The sequence below is a fragment of the Neomonachus schauinslandi genome, chromosome 7 (assembly GCF_002201575.2).
Source record: "Neomonachus schauinslandi chromosome 7, ASM220157v2, whole genome shotgun sequence".
In the NCBI taxonomy this organism is placed as follows: Eukaryota; Metazoa; Chordata; class Mammalia; order Carnivora; family Phocidae; genus Neomonachus; species Neomonachus schauinslandi.
In genome coordinates, this window is record NC_058409.1 from 69,465,944 (window position 1) to 69,493,686 (window position 27,743).

Here is a 27,743-nt window from a genome sequence, read left to right on the forward strand (position 1 = left end):
CTGTAAAAGTAGTTGGGTTGGCTTTTCAAATCCCAGCCTTTATGATATAAAGAAAATAAAGACAGTGTTATATAAATTTGGGGACTGAATAAAGACATTTAAGATTTTGATTCTTTTCCAGATCTTAGTTACTCTGTTTCTGAGTTTTTTGCTTCTGGAAATCGAGGGTTATCTTCATTTGATCATATTTCTCCAAATGCAGGGCTCGGGTTTATGCAAAAGTGTGTGGCATAAATTGGAGGGGGGCTCTCTTACTTTTAGATTTCAGGGTAGGCATTGACGCATTGATACAGGAAAGCAAGACCACCCAAATGTTCTTAAAACAGGATGTGTTAATCAATTGTGGGTTATTAGAGTTACCAAACATTGGGAAGAGGCTGATACCCATTTTTAAGGGTAAAGTAACATCATTATAATAAGTATTAGTCACAGACTTCCTACATTGTTTGAAAATATTTGAACAAGAATCTCCAGATGACTCTTCTACCTGGGAGCTTATGCTAAGTACTTGGAGCCTGTGTGCCTGCTTAAACATTCAAGTGAATACTGTTGCTGGAAGAAATTTCTATTCAACTAACTACTTATGAGGGCTGTTTAAATGCACACTCTACTGACCAACAAATAGAGGACAATCCTTTAAGTTGCAATTTCAAAATATGATTCTGATTATATGTTGGAGTCATTTTTCTTATGAAAGCACATCTCACATTTCTGAAGTGATAAAGTAAGTCTGTTTGAATAAATGGTCTGAAATAGATTCATTTGAGATAGGACTTTTTAGGATGGTATTTACTGCACAAAACCATATAAACATTAAGTGGAAGAAAAGATGGGGCTGGAATGAAAGTAGCTATTTATCTCTATGTATATGGCTATATCTTCATTTCACAGATAGAGCACATACACATACACCATATGTAGTAAAAGAGCACTTCTGAGTTCATATACTAGTGAACTGTAAACAACAGTTGCTATACACCAAGTGTCCTCTACCAATATCCACTGTAATGGAAAACGCTGGAGCAGCACTTCAGATCACTAACAGGAAGAGCAGAACCTTGAAACCTATCATTTAGACATCTGATGACAGCTCTGGTGCAAGATGGCAGTGAAAAATTTATACCGAGGAAGGCTGATGTGTGAATGAAGGAGAATTATTCTCTGGGCTATTTTTTAAAATTCCATTTTCCTTCATGTGTCTGTTCATTAGCACTTCTTTGGGGGAGATTCCATTAGTTGAGTCAGTGATTTAGGGTCCATATTCCACCATCACTAAATATTGCCTCTGTTTCATGAGTATGAAATAATTCAAACAGCAAGAAATCTAAGATAAATATACTAAGCACAGTACATGATGTTTAATAAGCATCAGTATTTATTATAGTAGGAAGCAGAATTTTTGTTACATCACACATTTGTTAAGTAGCCAGTTTAGCCAATATGAAATCCTATAAAATGGCAAAGATATAAAAAGGAGTCAGGAGTTCACTAATTTAGAAATTCAATTATATGTCACTGTTTCCTATCAGGTTAATTACTTTATTTACATTTCTGAATTTTTACAGTAGTGCATGAAAGGTGACAGACTGACAGTACTGCAGACTGAAATTCTTACACTATCTTCCTGAGTGTGAATAATATAAAAGACAATATACAAAACAGAATTACACATTGGTTTCGTGTAACGAGATTATAAGTGAAATAGACATGGTGCGGAAATGGGCGAACAAGAGAGATGCTTTCAGAAAAACTTTATTGAAGAGATAAGGTGAAAGGGAAGTGGTCAGTCAGTAAGAAAGCTTCTACGCTGTCCTTCTAGACAAAAACATATGAGAGAATGGAGGTCAAATATCAACAAAACAACGTGTCTGAAGGGAGGCCTGCGAATGACATTCAAGAGAAGTTAAAAGAAGAAATCTTCAGTGAAAAAGAAACAGTGACTCCTTGTAGGGAAGGTTATCATAATCAGGAGTGTAACAAGACAGGGGAAAAAAGATACTGCCACAGACAGAGCACAAAAGAAGACAATGCATAGGCATGAGGAGCAAATGTTGAATTTCCATAGTTCTGATCCTAACCCCCTTTCACAAGAACCCAACCTGCCATTCCTCACTGTGGGTGTCATGATGAAATCTACCATACTACTTTCTGTCACTAAGTTGTCAGGAAAAGCAAAGCTTCTCTAAGTCTGTCTCTTCCTACACAACCACCAGCACGTACTATGATCTATCAGTCACTTTCCTCCTCACACAGAAAAAACAATAAACTCATTGCTGAATTTTCCAGTACTTGAATTAAATGTTTCTAGATGTTAATTTGATATTGACACCACTTTTTAATGGCCTGGGGGAGTGGATGAGTTAGACCCTAACGCCTTAAAACATACATTCGAACAGTCATGAATGCATTGCAGTTATAGCTCTTATGGTCTTTTATAGAAAAGAATGACTACAAGTAGCATCACAGTTTACGGAAACCAGTAAATATTAATTAATGCTGACATGGCTCTACCTATAATATTGAAGAAAAGAATGGAAAGTTGTTAGGGACATTAGAAATTACCTAGTCCAGTTCCTTTCTGTACAGATGAGAAAAAGATGAAAAGACTTAGATGTAGCCCCTAGTTTCAACAGACATGGATTGTCCCAGCTATAACTCAAAATTCCACAAATGGTAATGCCTCTCCTTTATTCTAGGCCACTCTGCACTGCTTAAATCACGTGTGCCATGAGGTCCTTGGTGATGTGTCCTAGTGCTATGTTCCCTTGTAATACCATAGGCTCCATAGTGACATACTCTTATGCAAGTTTTGGGGGTGACAGGCCATCACGGTAGTTTGTACACATAAACTGCTTTAATTCTATGGACTAAATGGCTGTTGTTTTGTTCTTTTTCTAGTCAATATGGCAGGTAGAGTCAGTCAAACTGGTTTCTTCATGTAGATTCTGCCTTACTATGGATATGAATGTGGAAACATTCATCTTTGTCAGAAATTATGTCAAATTATTCAAATTTATTGGTGAATCACAGCAAACATCCCAGCTGATGAACATCTCAGTCATATGTTTTTTAGAGAACACTTATGGTTCTGAAAAGATAACATTACCACGAGCTTACCCATTCTGAAGCAAAGATGTTTGGAGAGAAGATGGGTTCTGTTATTCAAGATAATAATTTGTTTTAATCATAAAAAAAATTCCAAAGATGCCCAGCACTGTAAGTATTAAAATGTATCCCTTCTGATAGTGTTGCTATTGTTTCTTTTACTTCCTATTCCCCTCTTTCAAGACCTTTAGGAAGCCATCTCTAAGACCCTTCTGTCAGTTTCCATCTTTTCCATAGCCGTAACACTGCTTCTCTGGCTTGAAGTAATAAACGATTAGCTACAGCACAGTGGTGTGATGTTCATGTTATTCTTTGCTGTACTACACCCAGCCACTGTCTCAAAAATTAATGCAAGTATATCAGGATCTGAAATTAACTTTTTATAGCCAAAAGCAATGTCCTGCTAGGAGAAGAAAAACCTATTATAAATGGGCTGGCATCTGATGGCTTGTAGATGGTGAGTACTAGGAAAATAACATTTCAAATTATAAAATGGTGAGTATAACAAAAGCTGCCCCATACTGACTAATCAGTGTTTTGTTTATGAACTGGTAAGGTCTAACTAGGTGGTGCCTATTTTTAGTAAGTGACAAATCTATTACTGAAGATGAGAGATGAAGCTAAATTAGCTAATGCTTTTATGATGTTACACAGGAATAATGAGAAAAAATACTTGTAAGGAAAATAACAGATAATATTTCTCTACGAACTGTGTATTAACCTTGAAAGTTTTTTTCCCCCAAGAAATCTCATCAAACTAGTCACTCAATATATTTAAAAGCATATGTTGTTCAATAAACATCAAGAAATCACCTTAGAAAACTAGAAAAGGAAAAAAATCAACCATGATAATGCACAGATCCATTTCTCTTCGAAAAATTTTAAATAATTTCTCGTTATAATACCCATGTAGTAGAACCCAATATGGAATGCCACAAAGCAAAGGTATTTTATAAATTTTATTTAAAACTGCTCATCTGTTTATGCTCAGGTATTTTAATGGTATTCAGACCAAGCCTCACTATATTAGCAATATTTTTGTCCCTTTTTGGTCCAGATGTAAAATGTATGCCAGGAAAACTTTAAAATCTGTATAAATACTTTATTTCTAATTACTCATGTTAAAAATCAGTTTCTTTAGCTAATAAAACCAGGGCATGACCTAACTGCATGTTTTCTTATATATAATGTATGGCTCACTACAACTATAGAGGAGAAGAACATGAAATTTTACCAGTTCTCTCATGGATCTGATTAATTAGGAGAACAGAGAAAAATAGTTTTCTTTATTCTATAGGCCACTGATTGCTTTCCACCTTTGGATAGGGAGACTGCAGGAGGAAGGAGGCGGGAGAGAGTGTTTTATTTTAGGAATAGAACAAACTCATTAATGTCCTTAGAGGTTACAGGTAGTTCCTTAGTGTGAAACATGAGTATTTTAGGTTTAGAATAGACATAAGATTCTAAAAAATGAATAGAACAAACCTTTAATTTTTTAGGAAGATCAAACGGTAATTGCTAATTGAAAAAGTTTAGTTAATTGTGTTGTCATTTGATTATCAACTAGTAGCCACAGTTCTAATCTATAAATATAGTTATGAATAGTCACGAATCCACTTTTCTCTACTCAATTTTAAGTGATCAGCTAAAATACAAGATTAAATACAGTGTTTAAAATACTTTAGAAGAACTGTACGTCACTTTTGAACTAAGTATGTGCTTAAAAATTACAAATAGGATCAGTGAAATTCTATAAGCAAAAAGGTACAAATTATTGCTTTTTGTGCTCTTCATTCTTACGCTTTGCTTATCTTTCTCTTGACCTTTATCCAAATGAATCACACTAACTCTTGAATGCTTTCTCTCACTTGATTTCTGAAGCTGTTCATCACACTTGCTGGCTAGAAGCACAGCTGGCAAGGGATCTAAACCTCATCACTGGGCAAACTTGCCCTTCTGGTTTTGCCAAGAACGACATTTCCAATGGGGGAAAAAAAGTTACTGTATGGGGCACTGGATACTGTATTTGTTTGTGAGAACCAGTAGCTCCTCCCCCTTTGTTAGCACTACATATAGGCATCAGAAATAAAACCAAAATAAAAATAATTAAATAGCTGAGAGTTCTCTAAATTCAATTGATAATTAAAGTAGGAGCACAGAAATCAGCTGAGTATTTTTACTCATTTCCTGAAGAAAGATGCAACTGAGGATAAGCAGTGCCCCCTAGTGTCAATAACCACAGACAATAAAAGCTAAAGGAAACTTGCTAACATTGACTGAACTAAAATTATTAAAAATATATGCAGTAATAAATTATAAATCCATTGTTAATCAAATTTTAAATTTGACATGTGTATAAAATTACACCACATAATCATTTATTTAATACGGATCTGCTCAGGAATGCATACTCACATGAACACACACACACATACACACACATACACACACACTGTACACAGACTGACATGGCCAAGATGTCTTTAATGTCCCAGGCAGCCCAGAAAAAATATTCCACCCAGCACAGCAGGCCATGCATGAAGCGGGTGTCAGCAAGCCCAGCGGAATCAGTCACTGTGAAGACGTCTAATAGGAACTGCTGAATACACAATACGGGCAGCATGGCCTGAATGGCTAAAGTGGAATGGCCAGAATGGAGTCCGAAAACCCATCCGAAATTGTAATTAAACCTGTAATGAGTGTTTAAACATTTTTCTCTTTTTTTGCTGGTAATCCAAGGTTAGCATATTTAGCCTATATTAGAGACTGATTTCAAAAATGGTCTGACTTTTACTGTGCATGTTCTGAATACTGGATCCTAAAATTTGAAATACAAATAGATAAAATATATATTTGCCTTTAGAAGAAAATGCAACACACAAAATTAAAATTTTAAAAATATTACACTTACTGTACGGAATTGAAGCTGAGTAATAATTTTTCTGAATATAATCTATGAGAAAAAAGTTATTTTTAAAAGATCAATGAGACATCTACAGAGTGATACAGATGACAAAAAAGGCAAACTTAGCTTCTCTTTCTACAAAATACTGTCTAGGTCACTAGTTTTTAATAGCAATTTTTGGTATTGAACCCATAAATGAAAGCAAACAAACAAAAGCAATGTAAAAGAAAACACCCGTACAAATAAAAATGATAAACAAAAAAGAGAGAAAAAGGCCAGAGGACGAAGTATATATGACAAAGAAATCACTAATGAAAAACAAATTAATAAAAAATAATTGCTTGATTTTACTTGCATAAAAGTACAAGGCAAAAAAAAGAGTTCAAGGCTATTTAAAACATGCATTTATATAGGAAATCATTTGTCAACTACTTTCCCACATAAACCAGTAATGCATATACTACCAGTTTGCAGTTTTAAGAGCAAGGAACATAATTAGGCTTTTATGAAAAGATTCCAATGTGCGTTTAAATTGCTACATCTTTAAAATGAGGAAGGTGCAAACGCAATAGTTTAGTATGCATAAACACAAGGTCCAAATGATAGTTAAAAGTCAATAAGTATTTAGGACTTTTACTATAACTTCTGGTTAAAGCGGAAGCTTGACACTTCAACTATTTAAATTTAGAAAAAAAGTTGCAAAATGCCTACAGTTGAGTTTTTTTTAGAAGTTTAACTTTGGCAGGGCTGTTAAAATCTAGGGTAAAATTAAAGAACAACAACAACCTTTTTTGCTCGTCACAGTATTTAAGTAATGTTAAGGATATTAAAGCAGATGGACATATTTATGTTCAATTTAATTGTATTAATACCTATTTTGTTACATCAAAAAGTATGAGTTCTCATTAAAATTTCCATAGGAAATGGAATTTTATCCTAAATCAGTAAAAACAGGTACCTGCTTAGATGTGATAGTGAAAAACCAAAGTTGTATAATTGTGAGGGGAGAGGTCTGATTTTTTACTTTGCAGAACAGCTGTACAAAATGCTATTGCAATTAGCACTAAACATCAAGTACTTTCCTGGAAGTCTTCAATAGGCAAACATTATTTATAGGAAGTAGTGTTCTTTTATCTCTTTTACAAATTTTTGTTTTCATGGATATTTGCAGTTTCATCTTTAATTTCCCTATAAGGTATTTGGCAATTATTCGTTATTAATGTAGGCACAAAGTGATATGAGATTTCCAACCTCACCCTACCACTGACCTACATGACTTCCCAAAAGATCCAAGAAAAAGAAAGGGATAAGTTCTAAAAGCTAAGAGATAATGGAACACCATTAAGAAAACCTTCCATTCTCAGAGGTAAAAATTAAGAATTTTTTAGACTTAAGCTCGAACATTTCTGTAAGTGTAGATTTGGGGGATGTATGAGTAAATGTCCGGGCCAGGTTTTCTGTGTTGTAGAAAAAGGGTAAGGTAAACAGGACCACGCCTGTTGCATGAAAAAGATGCTGGGTTAGGAGTATAAAGCCTGAAGCTAGGTTCACACACAGCTGGATAGAAATGGTGAGTAGGAGCTATTATTATTCCTACGAGGTTAAAAGAAATGGAAAAGGTTTGTAATCCATGTAATCTAGTATCAGCATTAAGATGACCATGATTACATTTGATTCCTTTCTAGAACATCTCAGATAAAAGAGTTTGAAAGTATATGTACACAGACACCAACAAAAATAAATTTTCACAATGTGAGCTTTTAGCTTTAACTTTCTAAAGCCTACATTAAGAAGGTTCAAATACAGATTTTCTTTTGCATATGTGTTCCAAACAACTAGATTCTTATAAAGTGGTTAGAGGCAGAAAAAGAGTGTAAGAGATAAATAATTTCAAAGGAAGGCATTTCCTTAACATATGTAACATTTCCTTAACATTGAAGTAACTAACATGTAACTATCTCTTCATGCATATGATATCACAAAGATTATTAAGTGCTTCCACATACTTAAACAATCATAAATATGTATCAAATAACTGACCATAATACATTTTTAATCAATAACTCTCATTACACTGAAAACATTTTCTTCAGGATGATAAAGCAAAACTGTACTATATTTTCAGGAATGATTCAATATTACTAAAAGTTAGAAAGAACAAATACAGCAAAAAGCAAATATTAGTCTTTGACATTATTTCTTTAGCCACAGAGATATTTTAAATATTTACAGCTGGTTATATTTACCAATAGTGATCAGTACTTGCTTATTAACCAATAAATATTGTTTTTTAAAATACTATCTTGGGGCAGGAGTGAGGAAAAGTAAGAGAAAGGTAGTAGACTATTATTTTACTCAGAAATTATATAACCTCTTATTTATTTGCTTTATTTTCAGAAAAGTAAAATTTTGGTAAAACAGTATATCTTAATGATTTTATATTTAATTATATCTTGAAAAATTTAGAACTTTTACATATACTATTGTGAGTTAAAAATCATAGTTATAATTAAAATTTGTTTTTAAGCAACCAGAGTGCTATATATAGTATCATAGACAGTGATAGGAAATTTACAAACATATCCTTAAAGATGAGAGATCAAATTTTATTTCATTAAACAAACAAAAACCTCCTTTTTGAGATTTTATGAAGAGATACATTTGTAATACAAAGTTAATGATTAATAATTTTTACTATGCAGTCGCCATGGTGTTATTAGAAATTCTCAGACTTACAATATGCTACACTGGAAATATGGTAACTTCTAGAAATGATCAATAAATATATGATGCTTTGTCAAAGGGAAATAATGAGAAGAGGGCTGAAATCAGTGTATCCTTCCTTCTATGATTTAAAAATAATTATTCCTGTATTTGAAAACCCATTAAGCTTGAAAGCTTTTTAGCAATTTCTTGCTTCTCCATTTGATATGGGAAAAAGTAATGGATTTCAGTGGACAACTTTTTACCAGCTATTTCACCATCTTTATGTTTCCCAGCACCTGACAACAAAGCCCACCCTATCCCCCCTCCCAGCCAAGTTTCCTCAGATATGTCTTACAAAGAGACTGAGCACAGATAACATATTTCATACTCAGCCTTAATATCCCTGCGTGGGAAATTCTGGAGGACTCTTCTAAGTCTGAGGTCCTGAGTAGTACCTGAGCACTAATAAAAAGAGTGGGCATGACACAACATCTTAATAGAATTGCACAGGGGCCAAGTTCTTTTTTCCCCCCACCAAATACTGAATTATATTTCTCTAATGTGGGTCCATCCAAGCAGCTGATTATGTGGTGTAAATCTGGAGGAGAAATACAACAATTGTGACTGAATTATATAGCAGAAAATCTGGCCAGCTGAAGTGTATATTTATAGCTATTTATAGTTGCACATGGTCACTTGTATTTGGAGTTGTCATTCAGTCCTATAAGGGGTTTTCAATGCATCTCCTGTAGCACCATACACTTGTTGGTTGTATGCAGTCAATGGTTCTTCCATACAGCTGAGCAAAAGCACTTTCCAGCATCTGAATTAGCTTGTTTGATCATGGGTTGCTGTGAAATATAGACTCCTCTGACTTCTGAGGTAAAAGAGCTCTCCTCCACTCATGAGATTATTTTACATCTAGCAGGAGCTTAAGATACATACTTACTCATTCAGATATGCAAATTTAACCACCAGAGACAAGTAAATTATGCAAGATGATGTACGTTTCATTTTAGCTGGAAAAAAATGTGCAAACACTATACAATTCCATTTCAGAAAGCTATACTTGCACAAAGTTGAGACGCACTGAACAAAAGTTGCAAGGTAATATCCATGTTTTCACAGAGTGGATTCAGTTTTGAAGAGCTGTTTTTAAGTATCTAAAGAGGTTTTTCATTTCAATACTTTCATATGACTTTTCCATTGGTATTTTCACAGTTATTTTCCCAAACTACCAAACTTCTATTTAAACTTAAGAAAAAATTACATCACTACTCTATGAATACTTTTTTCTTATTTATATGAACATATATACAAATGATTAACAACTTAAAAAATTCTAATTTAATTTAAGCTTCAATCACCCCCAAAACTATTTTTTTCAATATGAGGCCCTGTTTTCTAATACATGTTATTTAAATTAATAATAATTGTTTACTGACATTTTCACTTATGAAAATGAAAAAATTTCATCTAACTCATGTATATATCTTATTAATGCTATAGCTTTTACAGGCACCTTTAAAACAGCAAGTGACATTATCTAAAAACCTGACATGTTTATTGCCCTTGTATAATAAGCTTTGACTTCATTCCAGGTTTAATTTTAAAGCATGAATTCTAGCATTTCTGACGCAAATAAAAGAAATGTGATCTCTAATATTTTCCTATCAAATTTTACAAAACAGAATTATTAAAGTAGAAGAAGGTTTCTGTGTCTTGTGATATACTGAGGGATGCCACAGTGACACCACTGAGTGACAGAGTTGACGCAATGTTTTTCTGTGACATTTATTTTCTATACTTTAACAATATTCAGAAATGGTGACCTGTTTAATGAAGATAAAACAGCGTATATGAAAATGTCCTGATTTGTAGTAAGTGTTACTAAGTATGCTTTCTGAAACCATTAAGGAATTGTCGTAGCAGAGTTTAATTACCAACGGCACAATAATCAAATTCAGCCATGACACATTTCTAAATCTTTGCCAAAAGTATACCTTCTCATAAATTCACAGAGGCTTTGATCAAACAGCAAGCTGGTCAGGAGGAGGATATTGCCCTGCATCTTGACAGAAGCCTACATTCGTCTCACCAGTTCCTCACTAAAGATGTAGTATAAAGGTTGGGGGTAATGGGCATTTTCTTGATAATTAGCTGTGTAGGCAAATATGTTCTTTGGCAGACAATATAAATGTTGATTTAAGGACTAGCCAATAAAGAGGGCTAAACTGCAAAACATTCATTGCTCAATTTCTCATAGATTTGGTGGAAGACTTAATTCTTAAACTCAGGTTTCCATTATCACCAAATAACACACTACCACAAAAGTTATGATAGAATGAAATAAAGTTTACATAGTTAATATTGATATGTAGCTGCTTACTAATTTCCATATTTGACATACCATTCACATTAACATTACTTACTAATAATGATGAATAGTAACAGGCAAGTCATTCTGGACCACTGTTTCACCGTGAAACTAATAAAACTCCTTATTTTCTTAAACACACAAAGCAATGCATGTCTCACTGAAACTAAGGAATCTATAAAACTAGTAAAGATAAGTGGTAACCTATCACAACACCAGTAAATTTTAGTTTATGCCTAGGTTTAAGAGATCATCTTTAAAGAAAATGGTTTTAAGCTGGAAGCAAGATGCACTGTTTTAAAAACAAAAATAGCACAAGATAAATGGCATATACTCTGGCAATTTTCTTTAACGTAGCTTTCAAATATAATCTAGTCTACAGTGCACTCGAACTGCAGAAACATCCAAATTAGTTAAGAAAAAAAAGAGATACTTATCCTTGCAAAAAGGGCCTATACTCAAAGGAACATCTGAATAAAATTGAGACATCTGCAGTAAAGTTTTACCTTCTCCCTAGAATGTTTGAGATGAACTCAGTGTAACACTGTCTTCTAAGAAAAGACAAAGTGATCAATGCAAGAACACATCAGGCTGCCTTGGACAGGCCAATCAATGCAAGAAAGAACCTTGCCCAGGGCCTTATGCAAATAGAGGCACGTCCTGCAACCTAGGGAGGGAACATGCGCAATAGATCAATTGGATCTAAAAAACCTTACAGCTATATCAGCTTCAGACAGTAAATATATACTGATGAATACCTCACACTTCCCGTGAATTCTCAAAATGGGTTATTTTTAATAGCTGGTTAAAAACTCTTTCTGGGATCTAGAGTGCAGCAAAGAGGAAGAAAACATCATGGGAGAAACACTCAGCATTACTTTTGAGAGTGTGCAAATAAAATTCTGATTTCTTAAAATTTCTTGGCATAGCTGAATTTTGCTGATGTTTCAGAAGGTTAAATTTTTAGGATGTTTGTATTCATGAACAGGAAATGAAAACCTTAAAAAAAAAAAGCAGACACTGTCTTAGGTAGTTCTTGAACAAGGAATAAATGAAAATGTTGTAGGAAAATAATTCAAGATATAAAATTATAGTCATCATTCTCAGTCACCAAAGATTATTCTCTATAGGGGTTAACCTATTGATATAGGAGCAGTTTTTCTTTTAAAGTTAAAATCTGTATCTCCAAAAACCACTCTAAAATCTGATTAGAATGCATAATAAGCTCAAGAGCTACTTAGTACACAAAGCTCTATCCCTGTTAAACGGTGTTGAAGGCAAGTCAGATGCTGTATAAGGCTACATCAAAAATGCTCGATTATCAGGTGTTCAAGGAAGTACTTGAATGCAAAATTATTTCCTAAATATTTTCATTTGTTTTTAAACCTACTGTTTCTCCTTAGGAATTTCACATTTTAAAAAAAGCCCTTCATAACCTAAAAGAACTCAAAATCATATTTTAAATAAGAATTATAATGTCAGAAACAATAATAAAGATACTACAAAATGAAGAAAAAATATCTGTAAATATCTGTTACTACATTTACTTTGGAAATTTAAATTTGAGAACAGCTGCAGATGCATTCTGTAAAAGGTGTGTAGCAAATACTTCCAATATTAAAAATAAAATATATGATTTTTCCTTTAGTTACTGATATATAAACTTTCCTTAGCAAAACTCTATATAAAATATGAAAATCTGACATCTAATATAAAGTTCCCTAGGTAGAGCTGTTTATTTAGCTGTTGAAAGGACACAGATATCTTAAAACACTCGTTTATTTAGCCAATGAAGAGAAATATGAGACTATGCAGGATAAACAAAGCTTACTTGTTAGTTTTCACATTTCTAGTGCTTTCTACATTGGTAAGATTTTAAGTTTCAATTTAGTCTAATAAGATTTTTTTTCCTAAGGCATAAGTAAATACGTCATTCATTTGTTTGATCCTCTTTACTTAGACTTAAAGCTTTATAAAAACTTTACTATTTACATGGAGCAAGGATGGAGATATAAAATCAAAGCACTATAATACCCTTTTATAGCTTTTCAAGTATTAGATATCAGATGAAGTGCTTATAATAAATCAGAAAGGAATGAAGTAGCAGGTTAGTTATAGGGACTTAAATGTTCCCTTTTTCCAATTTTAATTATGAATATAAGAATGTTGAGTAGTCTGGTATTCATAGTGAAATGTAAACTCCAATTTACAGTAAGTAAAATTCAAAGGATGAAGCAACTATGATTTCACTTTTTGTTACAATATTTAAATTGCTATATTTTCTCTAACACGTAGGTAAAAAAAGAAAAACAATTTTGGAATACTACCAACTAATATTTGATAGAGTTGACATTGTGATAGGCAACGAATAATGAAATTCTATCCTTCCTGATCTAAATCTGCACAATACGTGATGTTTTGCTTTTAAAAGCATATTCTTAGTTTAAAAAGTATGTTAGGTATGATATTCAGTTTGCTAAAGAATTTTGTACTTTACAATTATAAATGTAGAATTTTTTTGAATGGAAAGTTCCCTCATTAATTAAAAATATCCTATTTTAAAGATTGACTTATTTATTTTAGAGACAGAAAGAGAGCGCACGCATGAGCTAGTGCAGGTGGGGAGGGGCAGAGGGCGAGGGAGAGAGAAACTTAAGCAGATTCCGTGCTGAACATAGAGCCGGACACAGGGCTCGATCTCATGATCGAGCTCAGGTCATGATCCCAGGGTCCTGGGATCGAGCCCCGCATCGGGCTCCCTGCTCCGCGGGAGGCCTGCTTCTCCCTCTCCCACTCCCCCTGCTTGTGTTCCCTCTCTCGCTGTGTGTCTCTCACTGTCAAATAAATAAATAAAATCTTAAAAAAAAAAAAAAGAAGAGCCAACCAGGGGCTTGGCCAAGGAAATTCATCTGCTTTCCAGATCTTCATAAAATGTTTTCAATTTTTCAGCTTAAACTGAATTTCCAGAGCACCACATCAAAAACATATTCAAAATTTAAATATAAATGATTTGGGGATTGCCTGTTATTTTAAAATTTCCACACCTTCTTTCCACTTTATTAGTTTGGGTAATTAAGAATTGATTAAAATTGAAAGTCTGCATGGAAGGCCCAGAAAGAATAAACAGTAAATAGGGTACAGAATAAAAACTAAATCATCATGTACTTCAACAGAGAAATGTAGACCTGAATCCTGACATATATGAAAAACCAGGAGGTTGTCTTAGGAATAAGAGTCAACCTAGTCAGTATGATACACCATTTATTTGGCATAGGTACTTGATGAGAGAAGAAACACACCAAAACCCAGGGTAACAAAATGAGAGGTCTGCCTTCAAAGGAAGAAAAGATATATTTAAATGTTCTCATCTGTAAAATGGGGATAACAGTATGAAGCTCACAAAGATTTATGAGGATTAAATGAGATAAAATATAGTTACATAAAGTATATGGTAAGGACAGTGCCTGGTGCACACTAAGTATCATTGAAGTATTAATGAAGCTAATGATGAACCGGAAGATGCTGTTGCTGCCTTCTGATGTGTAAAACATTCATAAATGCTAGTTCTATTTAAAATGTCCATTTTCAAAGACACCACTATGAATTGCTTAGAACTGTTCTTGACCCAACCATGTCTTGGGTCCCCATGGCTGCTGACAGATTACATGGATTCTACTATACTAGCAATGACAGGGCTCTAGTAGAGTGAGAAAGGGCTCTAATACAGCAGTCAGATTTGAAGGTATCCGTTTTACTTGAAAATCTATTGTATGATGTTGGAGTAAATGCAAGCGTCACCATAGCTAAAGAAAGCTAATATATTACTACACATTTAATATTTGGACATAATATAAACATAAATATGTCTAATATTTAGATAGATATCCTAAAATTGCAAAACTGAAAATTTAAGGCTCAGCCTGTAACAACGGTAAGAACTATTATTACACTATTAATGACATTAGAAATAGGAATTTTTTCTTAGGTAAACTAGGCAGTAATACAACAAAGGCAATGCATAGGGGCTAGTGATCTCATATTTTATGACAATTGTTCACAGGGCACCACTTTATTGAGAAAGTCAAGGTTTCTTTGTTGTTAGCAGACAGGCTATTAGAATTTTTTAGAAAATCAACATTTATAATTATACAGTGGCCCTTGATATCTTATAACTGGAAAGAAGTCAAGATAGGGAATTTCTACTGTAGGAGAAAGTTGAGGTGCTTTATCTTTCTGGCAGTGTCTCCTTTAGAAAGATAAATGCCAAGTTTTCCTTTTAATCCAGATGTCTGATTAATGTAGCAAAGAAATTTGGAGATAAGATGTTAGAAGTTAGATGTCAAGATTTATGGATAGTAGGCATAAACTAGGTATATTAGAAATTAGAACACTTTTTAATCATTTGACTCAATTATAAAATTGTCACCGAAATATTAAATAGCAATTTTTATTGTATTCTTATGCTTTTTAATAAACTTCTTTATGAGAAAAATTCAAATAAGGTATGGAAAACTAAGAAGAAATCTGAATACACTAATACATATTTAAAAAGGCAATTTTTTTTTCCTAGACAATATGAGATTTAATTTGTTCAATTTAATCAGAGAAAACATAACTAGTTTTGGAGTTAGGGTTAGGTTTGGCTACTTCCCTTGAGTAGAGATTTCAATATCTTCTCAGTTGTTTTTCTTCATTCACTGACCAATTTCCAAGTGTACAAAATTTTGAAGACACAGACTATACCTCCTACACACTCAAGCATACTGATTCTAAATGTCCCTGTTTTACATCTTAAATAATCAACTTTGTTCTCTTGCCCACCCTGTTTTGTGCTATCTTGTGGCTCAAAATGAATGCCCAGACCTTACTTTCTTCATCTGACTCAACGAAGCACCATCTGAGATCTATTTTTTATAACTTATCTCTATATAAATACAGGATCAAAAACTATTTATTGAGTATATACTTATTATAGGCCCAGCCAGGCTAGCAGAATAGGAACCAGAGAAAATAATGAATTTGTTATTTATTCTTTGCCAATTAAGAAAAGGACTTTGAGATGACTTAAAGCAAAATATATTTATGAATTAAGACACTCAATAAAAGATCAAGGATGAGGATAATTAATGAAATAAAAAACTAACCAAAGCTCTGGGTTTATAGGAGACAAGGGTACAAATGCATTACAGAGTTTTTATTTTCTGATAAAAAGATCCTATCAATCTATTAACAGAAACAATCCTCCCTAATACTTAACCAAGACAAATTTATGTTATGGATCTTCATTTTGGGGAAATTAATGTCTTGGCTACAACCTCACTTCACAAGTATCTTACTATATATTACTCTGTTTAAATGGGCTTCCTATTTAGACTATAACCTTCTTGTGGCGGGATCATGTGCTTTAATCTGTTTTCCTAGTATTTCCCCCAGAGTGGGATGTTCAAATGAAAAAATGAATTAATATCTTTAATAGTTTTCTAAACCATTTATTGTTTGGAGGGCAAAATATTCAAACCCAAGAAATAATTTCAATAAAGTCAAACTTATGAGATCCAGGTGGCTTTACTGTGATCTAAATTTATTCACTGAAAAGGTGCTGAAAACCAATAACAAAAAATAAGAGGAGAGAGAGAACTGACATACGTATAGGGGTTAAAAGTCTCCAACCCTGTGGGAGGGGGAGACGAACCATGAGAGACTATGGACTCTGAGAAACAAACTGAGGGTTCTAGAGGGGAGGGGGGTGGGAGGATGGGTTAGCCTGGTGATGGGTATTAAAGAGGGCACGTACTGAATGGAGCACTGGGTGTTATACACAAACAATGAATCATGGAACAGTACATCAAAAACTAATGATGTAATGTATGGTGATTAACATAACATAATTTAAAAAAAAAGTCTCCAACTCTAAAAGTTAAGAACACAGCAGCTTAGAAGAATATCACTTTGTTTCTCTGGGCACAAAAGGTTTTACACCCATAGTGTGATCATTTCAGAGCCATGAGAACAGGAAAAATGATAGCTCTTCCGACCTCATCTCCTTTATTGCCATAGAAACCTGGCAACCAGTACACCAAAGATAAGCCCTGGGTATCTAAATAACCTTAGAATGCAGTATTCTACTGTATCCCATTCTGATCTAAGCCACATAAATTGGACTTCTGTCTTGATTCATCATTTCATAATTCTTTTGATGTTTTTGCCTACTGCTATAACCTCTTTCTTTCTCAGGAAAGGATTCCATTTCTAAACCCCTAGCCAGTGTTTGAAGCCTTAAACCTTCTTTGTTTATCCTTTTCCCAGTGCTGGATCCTGTTCTTTTTTTCCCCTTTTCCTTCCCTATAATGCTGTGACGAAGGGTATGGTTGGAGAGAAGAGGTACTCTTAGAACCAGTGACTACATTCTATTTACTCATTCATCACCCAATGCCTTGATTTTCTGTTCCCTACAACCAGATAATACCTCTTAATTTAAACCTGAGTTCACCATGCTCTATTGATGCTTACCTAGTGATGGTTCACCTGCTACTCCCTCCAAAGCCAATCTCTCCAGCTAAATTAGCTCTTCTTGAACCCATTCTAAACTCTACTAATGAGACCTTTCCCCAGATCTGGCTTCTATCTTTGTTCTCTCAAGTTGTATCCCAACATGGATCTAGTATGCTTTGAGTCTGAGTGTACCTGGCTTCCCTGAGTTAATTTGAGTAAATTATTTAATAAGGATTGAAATCTAAGACAAAAGTTAAATGGTTTTGATTGCAAAATTTTTGTCCTCTAAGAGCTCTTTTCAATTTGTCGTGTCAAACCAGAGCTGTCACTGTGGTTGGGAATCTTATTTGGGGAAGAGCTTACATTAAGTGATTATCATAATGTTGTAAGTATAGTAAAAACAGCCTCTTTATTAACTGAAATGTGTTTTTCTACAATCCCCCTTATAAAAGGTCTATAATAGTCAATCATGCTCTCATACCTGCAGTAAAATGCAAAATCTCTCATTAAGATACTTTGTAAAACCAATGAAAAGGAGGTATTTCTTGTAGAAAGATTTGTATCTAACAAATTAATATATCAATTTCTCGGGGTTCTTCTTAACATGGTATTGTGCTAATTTACCAGTTGTTTCCAGGCAGTCTGTTGAATTAACAGATAGAGTGCCCAATCTTGCAGCTGCACAGTCGTAGGGCAATAAGCGCTGGATGCAGCCCATTTATGTGGATACTGAAAAAGCCTCTTCAAAAGGTAATTCTAATGGAGTAATATGGATCCTTTTTCTACGAAAAGATTCTTATTAAAGATTAGTGAAATTTTTCTCCATGTCAGACTTTTGAGCAACCTGATCTTGGTGTGAATGAGGGATATAAGCATTAAGAAGCACACAAGGTCCTTAGTGGAAATGACCTACCAAGAATGGAAACAATCACAAGTAACATCATACTTAATGGTGAAATAATGAATGCTTTCCCCTTAAGACCAGGAACAAAAGGATGTTTACTGTAGCTATTTCTATTCATCATTGTACTGGACAGATCAATTAGGGGGGAAAAAAAAAGGAGAGAGAAGAAAAGCAAAGCATCTTGATCAGAAAATAAGTAAAATTATTTTTATTCAATAATTTTATTCAGTGGTCTTGAACATAGAAAATTCTAAGAAATTCACACACACACACACACACCAGAACTAATAAATGAGTGCAGCAAGGTTATAGAATATAAGACCAACACATAAAAATTGTATTTTTACACTAACAGTGAACCATCTGAAAGTGAAATTAAGAAATAATTTCACTTACAATAGCATGAAAAGAATAAAATACTGAGGAATAAATTTAACAAAAGAAGTGTAAGACTTGCACACTGAAAATAATAAAACATTTTTGAAAAAAGATCTAAATAAATGGAAAGAAAGCCTATCTTCATGGAATGGAAGACATTATTAATATAGCCGTACTCCCCAAATTGATCCTAAAATTCATATGGAAATGCAAGAGACCTAGGATAGCCAAAACAATCTTCAAAAAGAAGAACAAAGTTGGAGAATCCACACTTCCCAACTTCAAAACTTACTACAAAGCTACAATAATCAAGACGGTGTGGTACTGGTATAAGCAGAGACACATATATCAGTGAAATAGAATTGAGAATCCAGAAGCAAATCCTTATGTATTTACAGTCAAAGATGAGAAGACAAATCAAAGGGGAAAGAATAGTCTTTTCAGCAAATGGGGCTGAGACAACTGAATATCTGCATTTAATAGAATTATGTTGAATCACACTTCACACAGTGTACAAAAATCAACTCAAGTGACAAAAACAAAAACTAGATGAATTCAACTTCATCAAAATAAAAAAACTTCTGTACTTCAAAGGATATCACGAAAGTGAAAAGCTATCCTACAGAATAGGAGAAAATATTTGCAAATCATGTATCTGATAAGGGACTTGTATCAGAATAGAGAGAGAACTCTTAGGACTCAACAATACAATGACAACACAAAAAAATGGACAAAAATTTTAAAAGACATATTCCAAAGAAAATACATAAATGGCCAATAAGCACATGAAAAGGTGTTCAAAATCATTAGTCATTAGAGAAATGCAAATAAAAACCATAATGAGATACCAGTTCACCCCCACTAGAATAGCAGAAATAAAAAAGACAAACAAAAACAAGTGTTGGTGAGGTTGTAGAGAAATCGGAACTCATACATTGCTGGTAGGACTGTAAACATGGGGAGTGATGGCTAATGGGTATTGAGTTTCTTTTGTGAAGATGAAAATGTTCTAAAATTAGTGGTGATGGTTGTACAACTCTGTGGGCATACTAAAAGCCTCTGAATTGGACACTTTAAAAGATTAATTTTATGGCATGCGAATTATATCTCAAGAAAGCTTAATAAATCTTATTTATATCTCAATAAATGTTAATTAACCACAAAATTTTTTTAAAGTGAAAAAAAGGAAATAAGCATAGGTAAGCTAATTATTAAAGAAAAGGTAATATTAAACTCAATTGGGGATGAAATGGAAAGCTTCCTAGACTTACTGCATACAGTGCTATACAACATTATGAGGATATAGTTATAACTTAGTTTAATAATTTTCTTTTTTGACGGAGAAGACTACTTTGAAGAGTGACTGAGAGAGAAGCAATCTTTTCAGTCAGCTGAGGGGCTGAGGACACCAGTAGAAAAAAGACTATAAGAGACTAACACCAGGACAAAAAGGGTAGGTAATACTGTCTGATGTGAAAGAATTGATTAGGCAGAATTCCCATATTAGTCAATATTCCAATGGAGGGTACAAAGAAAGATTAAGTTTACTTAGTAAAAGAGTTATTGCTAGTGCTCAAACTCTCTATACAGATCAATTAACTTTGCAAATATTTAAGCCTACTCATGTTATTGCAATATATATTGTTTCCAAACTTGGGGAGGGGTGGTGGAACAAGAACATTGTTCCAGGTAACTGGGGCAAGATAAGACTCAGAGATAAAAAGATAAAAACAAAACTAATTTGTAAAACAAAACTAAAGCTTTCATTTGTGAAACATATAAATACTACAGAAAAATGGGGAGTTAAGTGAGAATACTTTGTGAAAAATCTAGTAAGGAGGGAAATTATTTCTCTTGGGAGGGGGAAATGGCATTGGCAAAAATGAAAATGAGCACCTCCTGTGGGCATTTGGACTCATATTTAACTACCACTGATTTAATTCCTCAAAACCAGGAATTATCTAATTTAATCCTCAAACTTTGCTGTGATGTGGGTACTTTTAGAGGAGGACGACACACAAAAGGGATCTGACCCAAGTTATCATAATTTTTAGGTATCAGAACTAGGATTCAAACCCAGATCATCTTCTGAGGTTTGTGTTCTTCTACTACACTGGGCTTGGAGGCCAGGGGTGGAGGTGTAATGAGATGGGGCAATGGCAGTATGGAAATTAGACTAGAATTGAATTCTACTGGGAAAAAATACAATTGGAAATAAATTATCAGATTATATAGAGGATCTTACAGTTACAGAGAGGAAGCATAATGTAGTAGACAATTGGAGCCAATGTGATTCAGGAATAGCATGGTGAAAGGGGTGTTTAAATAATATTATCTATGGTGTGCTATATAGTGTGAAATAAAGAGTAAAGACAGCCAGTAGGAAATGGTAGAAGAGTACAATGATATAGTTGTAAAATGATGAAATTAACAGTGGGCAGAGAGAAGAAAAGACATGATCAATATTTCAGAGAAAAATAACTGACAAAATGTGTTGGCTGGTTAGATATGGGACAAAAGGAGTGGAGTTAACATAAAAATGAACAAGTGGAGTCATTCCTTCAAACAGTGGTCCTCCTAATACTTATTAAAAATTATGTGAGTAAAAGTTAAAAAAGTCAAACTCCTGTGAAGTTTATTAACAAATCACATCTGTACATATAATTCTCTCCTTTTCTTTTTAAAACCCTGACTTCATTTCTCATTTATTCATTTATTATTAATCACAATTATCAACTACACAGTATGTGCAAACATTTCTCCCAAATACTTACGTATTGGCATAATCATTGTTTATTATTATTTATCTGTTGTGTTTGGATTCCTTTTATATCCTCTTTGATATGGTGTGCATGGGGGAAGGATAAACTATACCCTTTTTCTTTTCATTCAGCTTTCTGGATCCAATGTCACTAAGCCATAGAGAATCCCCTCCTTAACATCTCGAATGCTTGCTTACTCTCACTACTTCTACGTGGGTAAAGCCCTTCACTGGATCTCACTTGGATTCTTGCAACTAACTCCTAAAATTAGTGTTACCAACAATGAATCAAAAGATAGTATCTACACTACATTCAAGGCATGAAATAAAAGTGAATAGAGGAGATAAAAATAATATAACCTCCGATTCTTCTCTTTAAGGAGCATAGAAAATAGTTATAGAAGCTAAACTAAACGATCTTCCTATAAAATAACTCAACAATTAAGAGAGCATTCCACACAAGTTGTAATCATCCCATACATTAACATGCTGTTTGTATCATGTAGGCAACCAAATCAGAAATTCAAGTTATATTACAAATGGCAACTTATTTTTGCTGTATTACCAATATTTTAAAGTAGGTTTGTAAGAAGTATTTTTGGCCTGAATTACCTTGATACTATTATGGCTCAATTTTTCTTTGTTTTATCCCTTACTTATTCTACCTTTCCTCAATACTTGATTCCCAGTAGCCCACACAACTTTTAGCTTTTCCCACTGATCACATTACTACCAATATCTATATACTAGTATACAGATATACTACCAATATCTAATTTATTTGTTCTTTGTAGACAAAATGTAACTGATGCTTCTTTAAGGTCACAGTTAGCTGATGTCACTCAAGGTAAAACTGAATACTTTTAGTCCCATTCCATTTTCTCTTCAGAGTAAATCCAAATCATGCTTCAGGCGATTTTTTTAAAAGACTGACCCAGAGTAGACTGAGCTTGAGTGTCCTCCCACAGTTATGTCCAAAAACTAGTCCTCTATCAGCTGCTGAAGGTCAGCTTAGGCTGCCTGGAGGCTCAGGAGCCCAGCATGGAACAATGGCAGGGAAAGAGCGTTCCCTTCATTCCTTAATTCACATGCAAGTGAGGTGCCAATCAAGTGCTGACAAGCATGGAAAAACCAAAATCAAAAGTGGGTAGAGATACACTTTCAAAAGGAGCAGTTTTCACACATTTTAAGTGATGTTTTTAGTGGTGGTTGTGAACATAGCACTAATAATATGGAAAAGGAAATAAAAGCCATAAGAAAAATAATAATAATTTTATATCGGCTAAGATGATTCAATAAACTAATGAAATACATCTGCTAAAATTGTTTAATGTGTTTCATAAAAAAATGTATCAACACTCTCACTTTGGCTAAAGAAAGAAATCTGAATGCAAATTGATTTATTGAGCACTGCAAACATGGACGGTAAGGTGAGCTGAGACTGGAAACTGAGCATTGAGACAAGTAAAGCTAACTTATTTCCAAATAAAAGAAAATTTTAAGGTTGCTTGATTTTGTCAAACTATCAGCTAGAAAGACAAGAGCAAAGCACTTTGAAATGACCAACAATGTAAGCAATGGAATCACTTCATCAAAGTGGCTAGTGAAAGAGATGATGAAAAGCTTAAAACTGTATTGTTTTTAATGACAGTTAATTTTCAAAAATGAGCTTGAATTTTAACAATATAAGGCAAAAGTAAGCTTCATTATTTGTAGATGTCTTTCTGAATGAATTTGGTAAATGCGTTTTAGATATGACTACTAATTCTATCATATATAACACAGAATTTCTAAAAACAGAAATTTAAGACTTTGTAAATGAAGGTTTAATAACTGTAACTTTGTATATTGGAACAACTTCAATACACAGAAAAGATAACACTGGACAGATACATTACTTTTTAAAATTCATTGCCAACTCATAAAATAGATAGTTCTTCCTGTCTTCCCTTTGTCTTTAATGAGTGAATGCTGGAATTGCTACCAGAGCTGTCTTAACGTCTATTTTTACAAGGATCACAGAAAGTTTAGAGAATTAGAAATTTGGGTTGTTACCATATGTCAATATAAATGCAGTGAAAAGGATATTTTTAGTATCACTTTTCTCATTATTTTAGTAAACTGTATACTGTTTTTATGAAGTTAGGTCTGATCAAGTTCCAAGATTTACTACCATAAAATGAGCATTGGTTTTGAAAATAAACCTCTTAATTATAATGTATTTTTCAGGAGAAACTTAACAATTTAAAATAGGGTATAATCATAAATGTTCTCAGTTTTCAAAACAACAATTAGGAAAATATGAAAGTCCTACAAATATTTTATGCTCTAAATGTAAAACTAATTTATTTTCAGATATCTATTAGCAGCACATTTAATTTTAACAGTTATTCACAATTTTACTTTAATTAAATGGCAAGATACATTTTATAATATGATAATATGAGAGTGGTACAAAAACAAACTCCATGCATTCAAACATGATACTACAAACTAGGACTGCTCCAAAAAGAAGGGGGATGGAAGAGAGAGAGATTGCAAGAGAGAGGGAGGGAGTGCATAGACAGCCTTTAAGCAGGAGTAAAATTTTATGACAATTCAAAAAAAGTCAAAGTTTACTGAAAGGATTTAATGTACATTGAGACAAAATTCTAAAACATAATTTAAGATGTTCACAATTCACTTTTCTGTAAAGTTAATATTAAAATGTGAATCCACGAAAAACAATTTTATACACTAAACTAATTTTGAAAAATCCCAAGAGAATAAATATTTGTCAACATTTTAAACACCATGACTTTTCCCCCAAGAATATCAGGGAAAATAGGAAAGAATATTATTCAGCTTTCAGAAAAAAGCAAAGGCTTAAAAATATTTCAATGGTTTTGTTGTTTCTTTAACTATGCTATCTTTTAAAAATCTTTTTGAAATTAAGTAGAAACATAATGGCCTTAAATGTATTAATCAAGCTTTGTCAAAAATTTATGTATAACTCATTAGTGGTTTTAGTTATTGTTATTGTTATTTGCTTAGAGGAATCTGTTTTATTAGGTCAGGAACCACTTTTTCTTCAGTTGCCACCATGTGTATGCCCCTAATAACATACCCCCATTAAAGTTACTTCACAAAAAGTAGCAAATATTATGAAGTTGAGATAATCGCCACTAATATTTTAAAACCTAAACAAGGTACATTACATTAAATAGACTTCTCAGTCCTGGTGTTGCCTGACAGATATGTGATGTGCCAGTGGTTATATTATATTCCTCCTCCCATGCATGCACCTCCTGCAGAGATAGCAGACTACAGAAGCTGACCCTTACTGAGACCATCTTGTCTCTCTGACAAAGCTCCTTTTTAACTTCTTACTTACTGGTTACTTCCTGTGATGGAGAAAAACTTTAGCTCAGCTTGTGATAATTTCACAGGCCCTGAGGACCCTGACCCTAATAGCCTCAAGGTCAGAAGTCAAGTCTTGTTCTGAAACATCTGTGTGCTTTATATTAAAGTGGAACAAAAGTGGAGAAATACCCACCAGTGTGTGACAAGAAGGACAGGCAAAATAGGACTGACACACTGGTCATCTGTTACTCTGTCATCTTAAGTTCATTTTAAAAACTATCCAATATTCACTTAAATTCCAAATTTGATGTACAAAAGGCTTTTATAAACTGTCTTAAAATAAAAAAAAAGGGGGGGGAATTTATGTTTAACAGTAATCTGGAATTTGGGTAGTCTTGCAGGCTTTCAGAAATATTTTAAGTTACTCTACAAGCTGATGAAATTTCAAGGTTTAAGTAATTTAATGGCTTACAAAGAAAATATAAGGTACATTATATATGCTATGTGTGTATGTGTGTGTATATAAAGATCTATATCTGTAGGGGCTAGAAGAACTATCTGAAAGACAACATTCACATACTAGTATGTTAAAGAGCTATCTTAAAATATCTATTATATATTAAAATAAATGCAGCAGAATTAAAAGTACTTGAAAATAATTTCTAAAAGTAAAATCCATTTAGTAAAAGATTTAACTTAATATATATCAATCTTAAGAGAACATAAACATTTGTGAATTTAGGTCAGCTAAAATATTCCCAGGTGTCACCACCAGTTTTATATCTAAATCATGTGGGTGAGCAATAAGGTATGAGGAGGTTGAAAAGGCCATGGAAATATATTTAATTTCCACAACAAAGAGAAATGCACACCAAAGTTTTGAAACAAAAGCTAGACAACAATGTTGTGCCTGCTTTTAATGTTCATGTTAGGCTATTTGGATTTAAAATTATCAAATGCACTTTTATCAAATTAATCACTTTATTATAGCACTGTTACCTCCTTGTAACATAAGGTTTATGGACATGTAGGCATAAATTCTTCATTAGTGCATTTTTGGTATTGATTATATCCCATTAACCATTCATACTGGCACAAGGTGTGGTACTTGTAACACTGCATATGATACAGACAAAATTTTAAAATCTTGATAATTTTTTCTATAATGTACACAATCTTAACTCCAAGAATCAGATTTTTTGAAATGTAAAGATTTTTATAGCCAAACAATGAATTCCACTTAGCAGATTAACGGAAACCTTCTGATAGTTTAAATACTAATTACATGAATTCTTATCAAGTATTAAGTACTGACTTGTGGATATAAAAGTTAGTTAAAGATAAACGAAAGAGTCTCCAATATTCAATAGGTCTCTTGAAATTTTAAACATTTTACAGATAACACATGCTTCAATAGTTGTACATATAACACAGGAAGCAGAATTATCATCAAATGTATGAAAATGCTCTATACCGTAGAAATTAAGAAGTAATGTGTAAATAAAGAATAGGCAAAAAGCTTTCTGGTTAGCAGTGAAAAGCTCTGCCACAATAAAATAAATACACACTTCTTAAGCATTATAAAATTATTTACTCACAATATTTTGTTTTCATCCTTTTTAAAGTAATTTAAGTAATGATATCAATTAAAAGTGAGTGGGGGAGGATAAGCCTGTAAAGAGTTTGGGAATTAAAAACAGAGTTAAATGTACACTCACTAGTTCAACGAAAGCAAGTCCTCCATAGCTGTGAGCAACAAAAAACACATTCTCAGCTGCAGACTGGGCTATGAAATGGTCCCACACATAGATTGCATGTTCTTCAGGAGAACCATTTTCCTAGAAAGAAAACAAATATCATATATTATGTACTGTATCTAATTATTATCATAGTAATCAAAAATTAAATTATATGCTTGCTTACATAGCCTAAGAAATAAGATAGTTATAGCTCACTGAAAATAATACCAATGCAAAAGAACTGCCACTGAAAATTCAAATTAGAGAATAAATTATTCAAGTATTAGTAAATTACTGCTAAGCTTAATTGCTACCATAATCTTCAGAAACAAAATATTCAAAATATTGCATCCTGGTATATCCGAGATATTAAAATATACAGTATGTACTTGAGAATTGTATAGCAGAAAGTTACAGTGGTCTTATGATAGAAGAGTGTAACACTAAAAAATTCAGTTACATTTCTATATTTACATCTGAGAATATTTCTATTATAAGAAAAATAAATCTGAATTATTTGATTTTATAAAATTTGAAGTATCTATAAGCTGAAAGCAGAAAATTACTAACAAATATTCTCTATTTAAATTATTTAAAAATATACTTTTTTGTAAAAGTGTTTTCCATACACATTTTATTTCTAGAACTGGGAGAAATCTAAACATATAAACCCTGTATTTCTCCTAACCTGCTAAATCCTAATAAATGTATGTATGTTGCTTTAATTCCAAAGGTTCTATAATAATTTCATTTTGTTGGGGCGCCTGGGTGGCTCAGTCGTTAAGCGTCTGCCTTTGGCTCAGGTCATGATCCCAGGGTCCTGGGATCGAGCCCCGCATTGGGCTCCCTGCTCAGCGGGAAGCCTGCTTCTCCCCTTCCCGCTCCCCCTGCTTGTGTTCCCTCTCTCGCTGTGTCTCTCTCTGTCAAATAAATAAATAAAAAATCTTTAAAAAAAAATTTCATTTTGTTGTATTTATTTTGATAGTTGACACATACGGCAGTTAAAGCTTAAACCTGGATAATGTGGGGGAAAA

General features: G+C 33.3%; 1 protein-coding gene across 3 annotated transcripts in view; it reads right to left on the minus strand.

Annotated features, from left to right (window-relative positions):
- FAM172A (family with sequence similarity 172 member A) overlaps window positions 1–27,743 on the minus strand; it is a 406,595-nt gene that overhangs the window by 158,961 nt on the left and 219,891 nt on the right. For all 3 annotated transcript variants that reach the window (XM_021701780.2, XM_021701773.2, XM_044917026.1), the window contains one exon: window positions 26,689–26,808. In XM_021701780.2, the coding sequence (XP_021557455.1) occupies window positions 26,689–26,808 (120 nt within the window). The remainder of the gene's footprint in view (window positions 1–26,688; window positions 26,809–27,743) is intronic.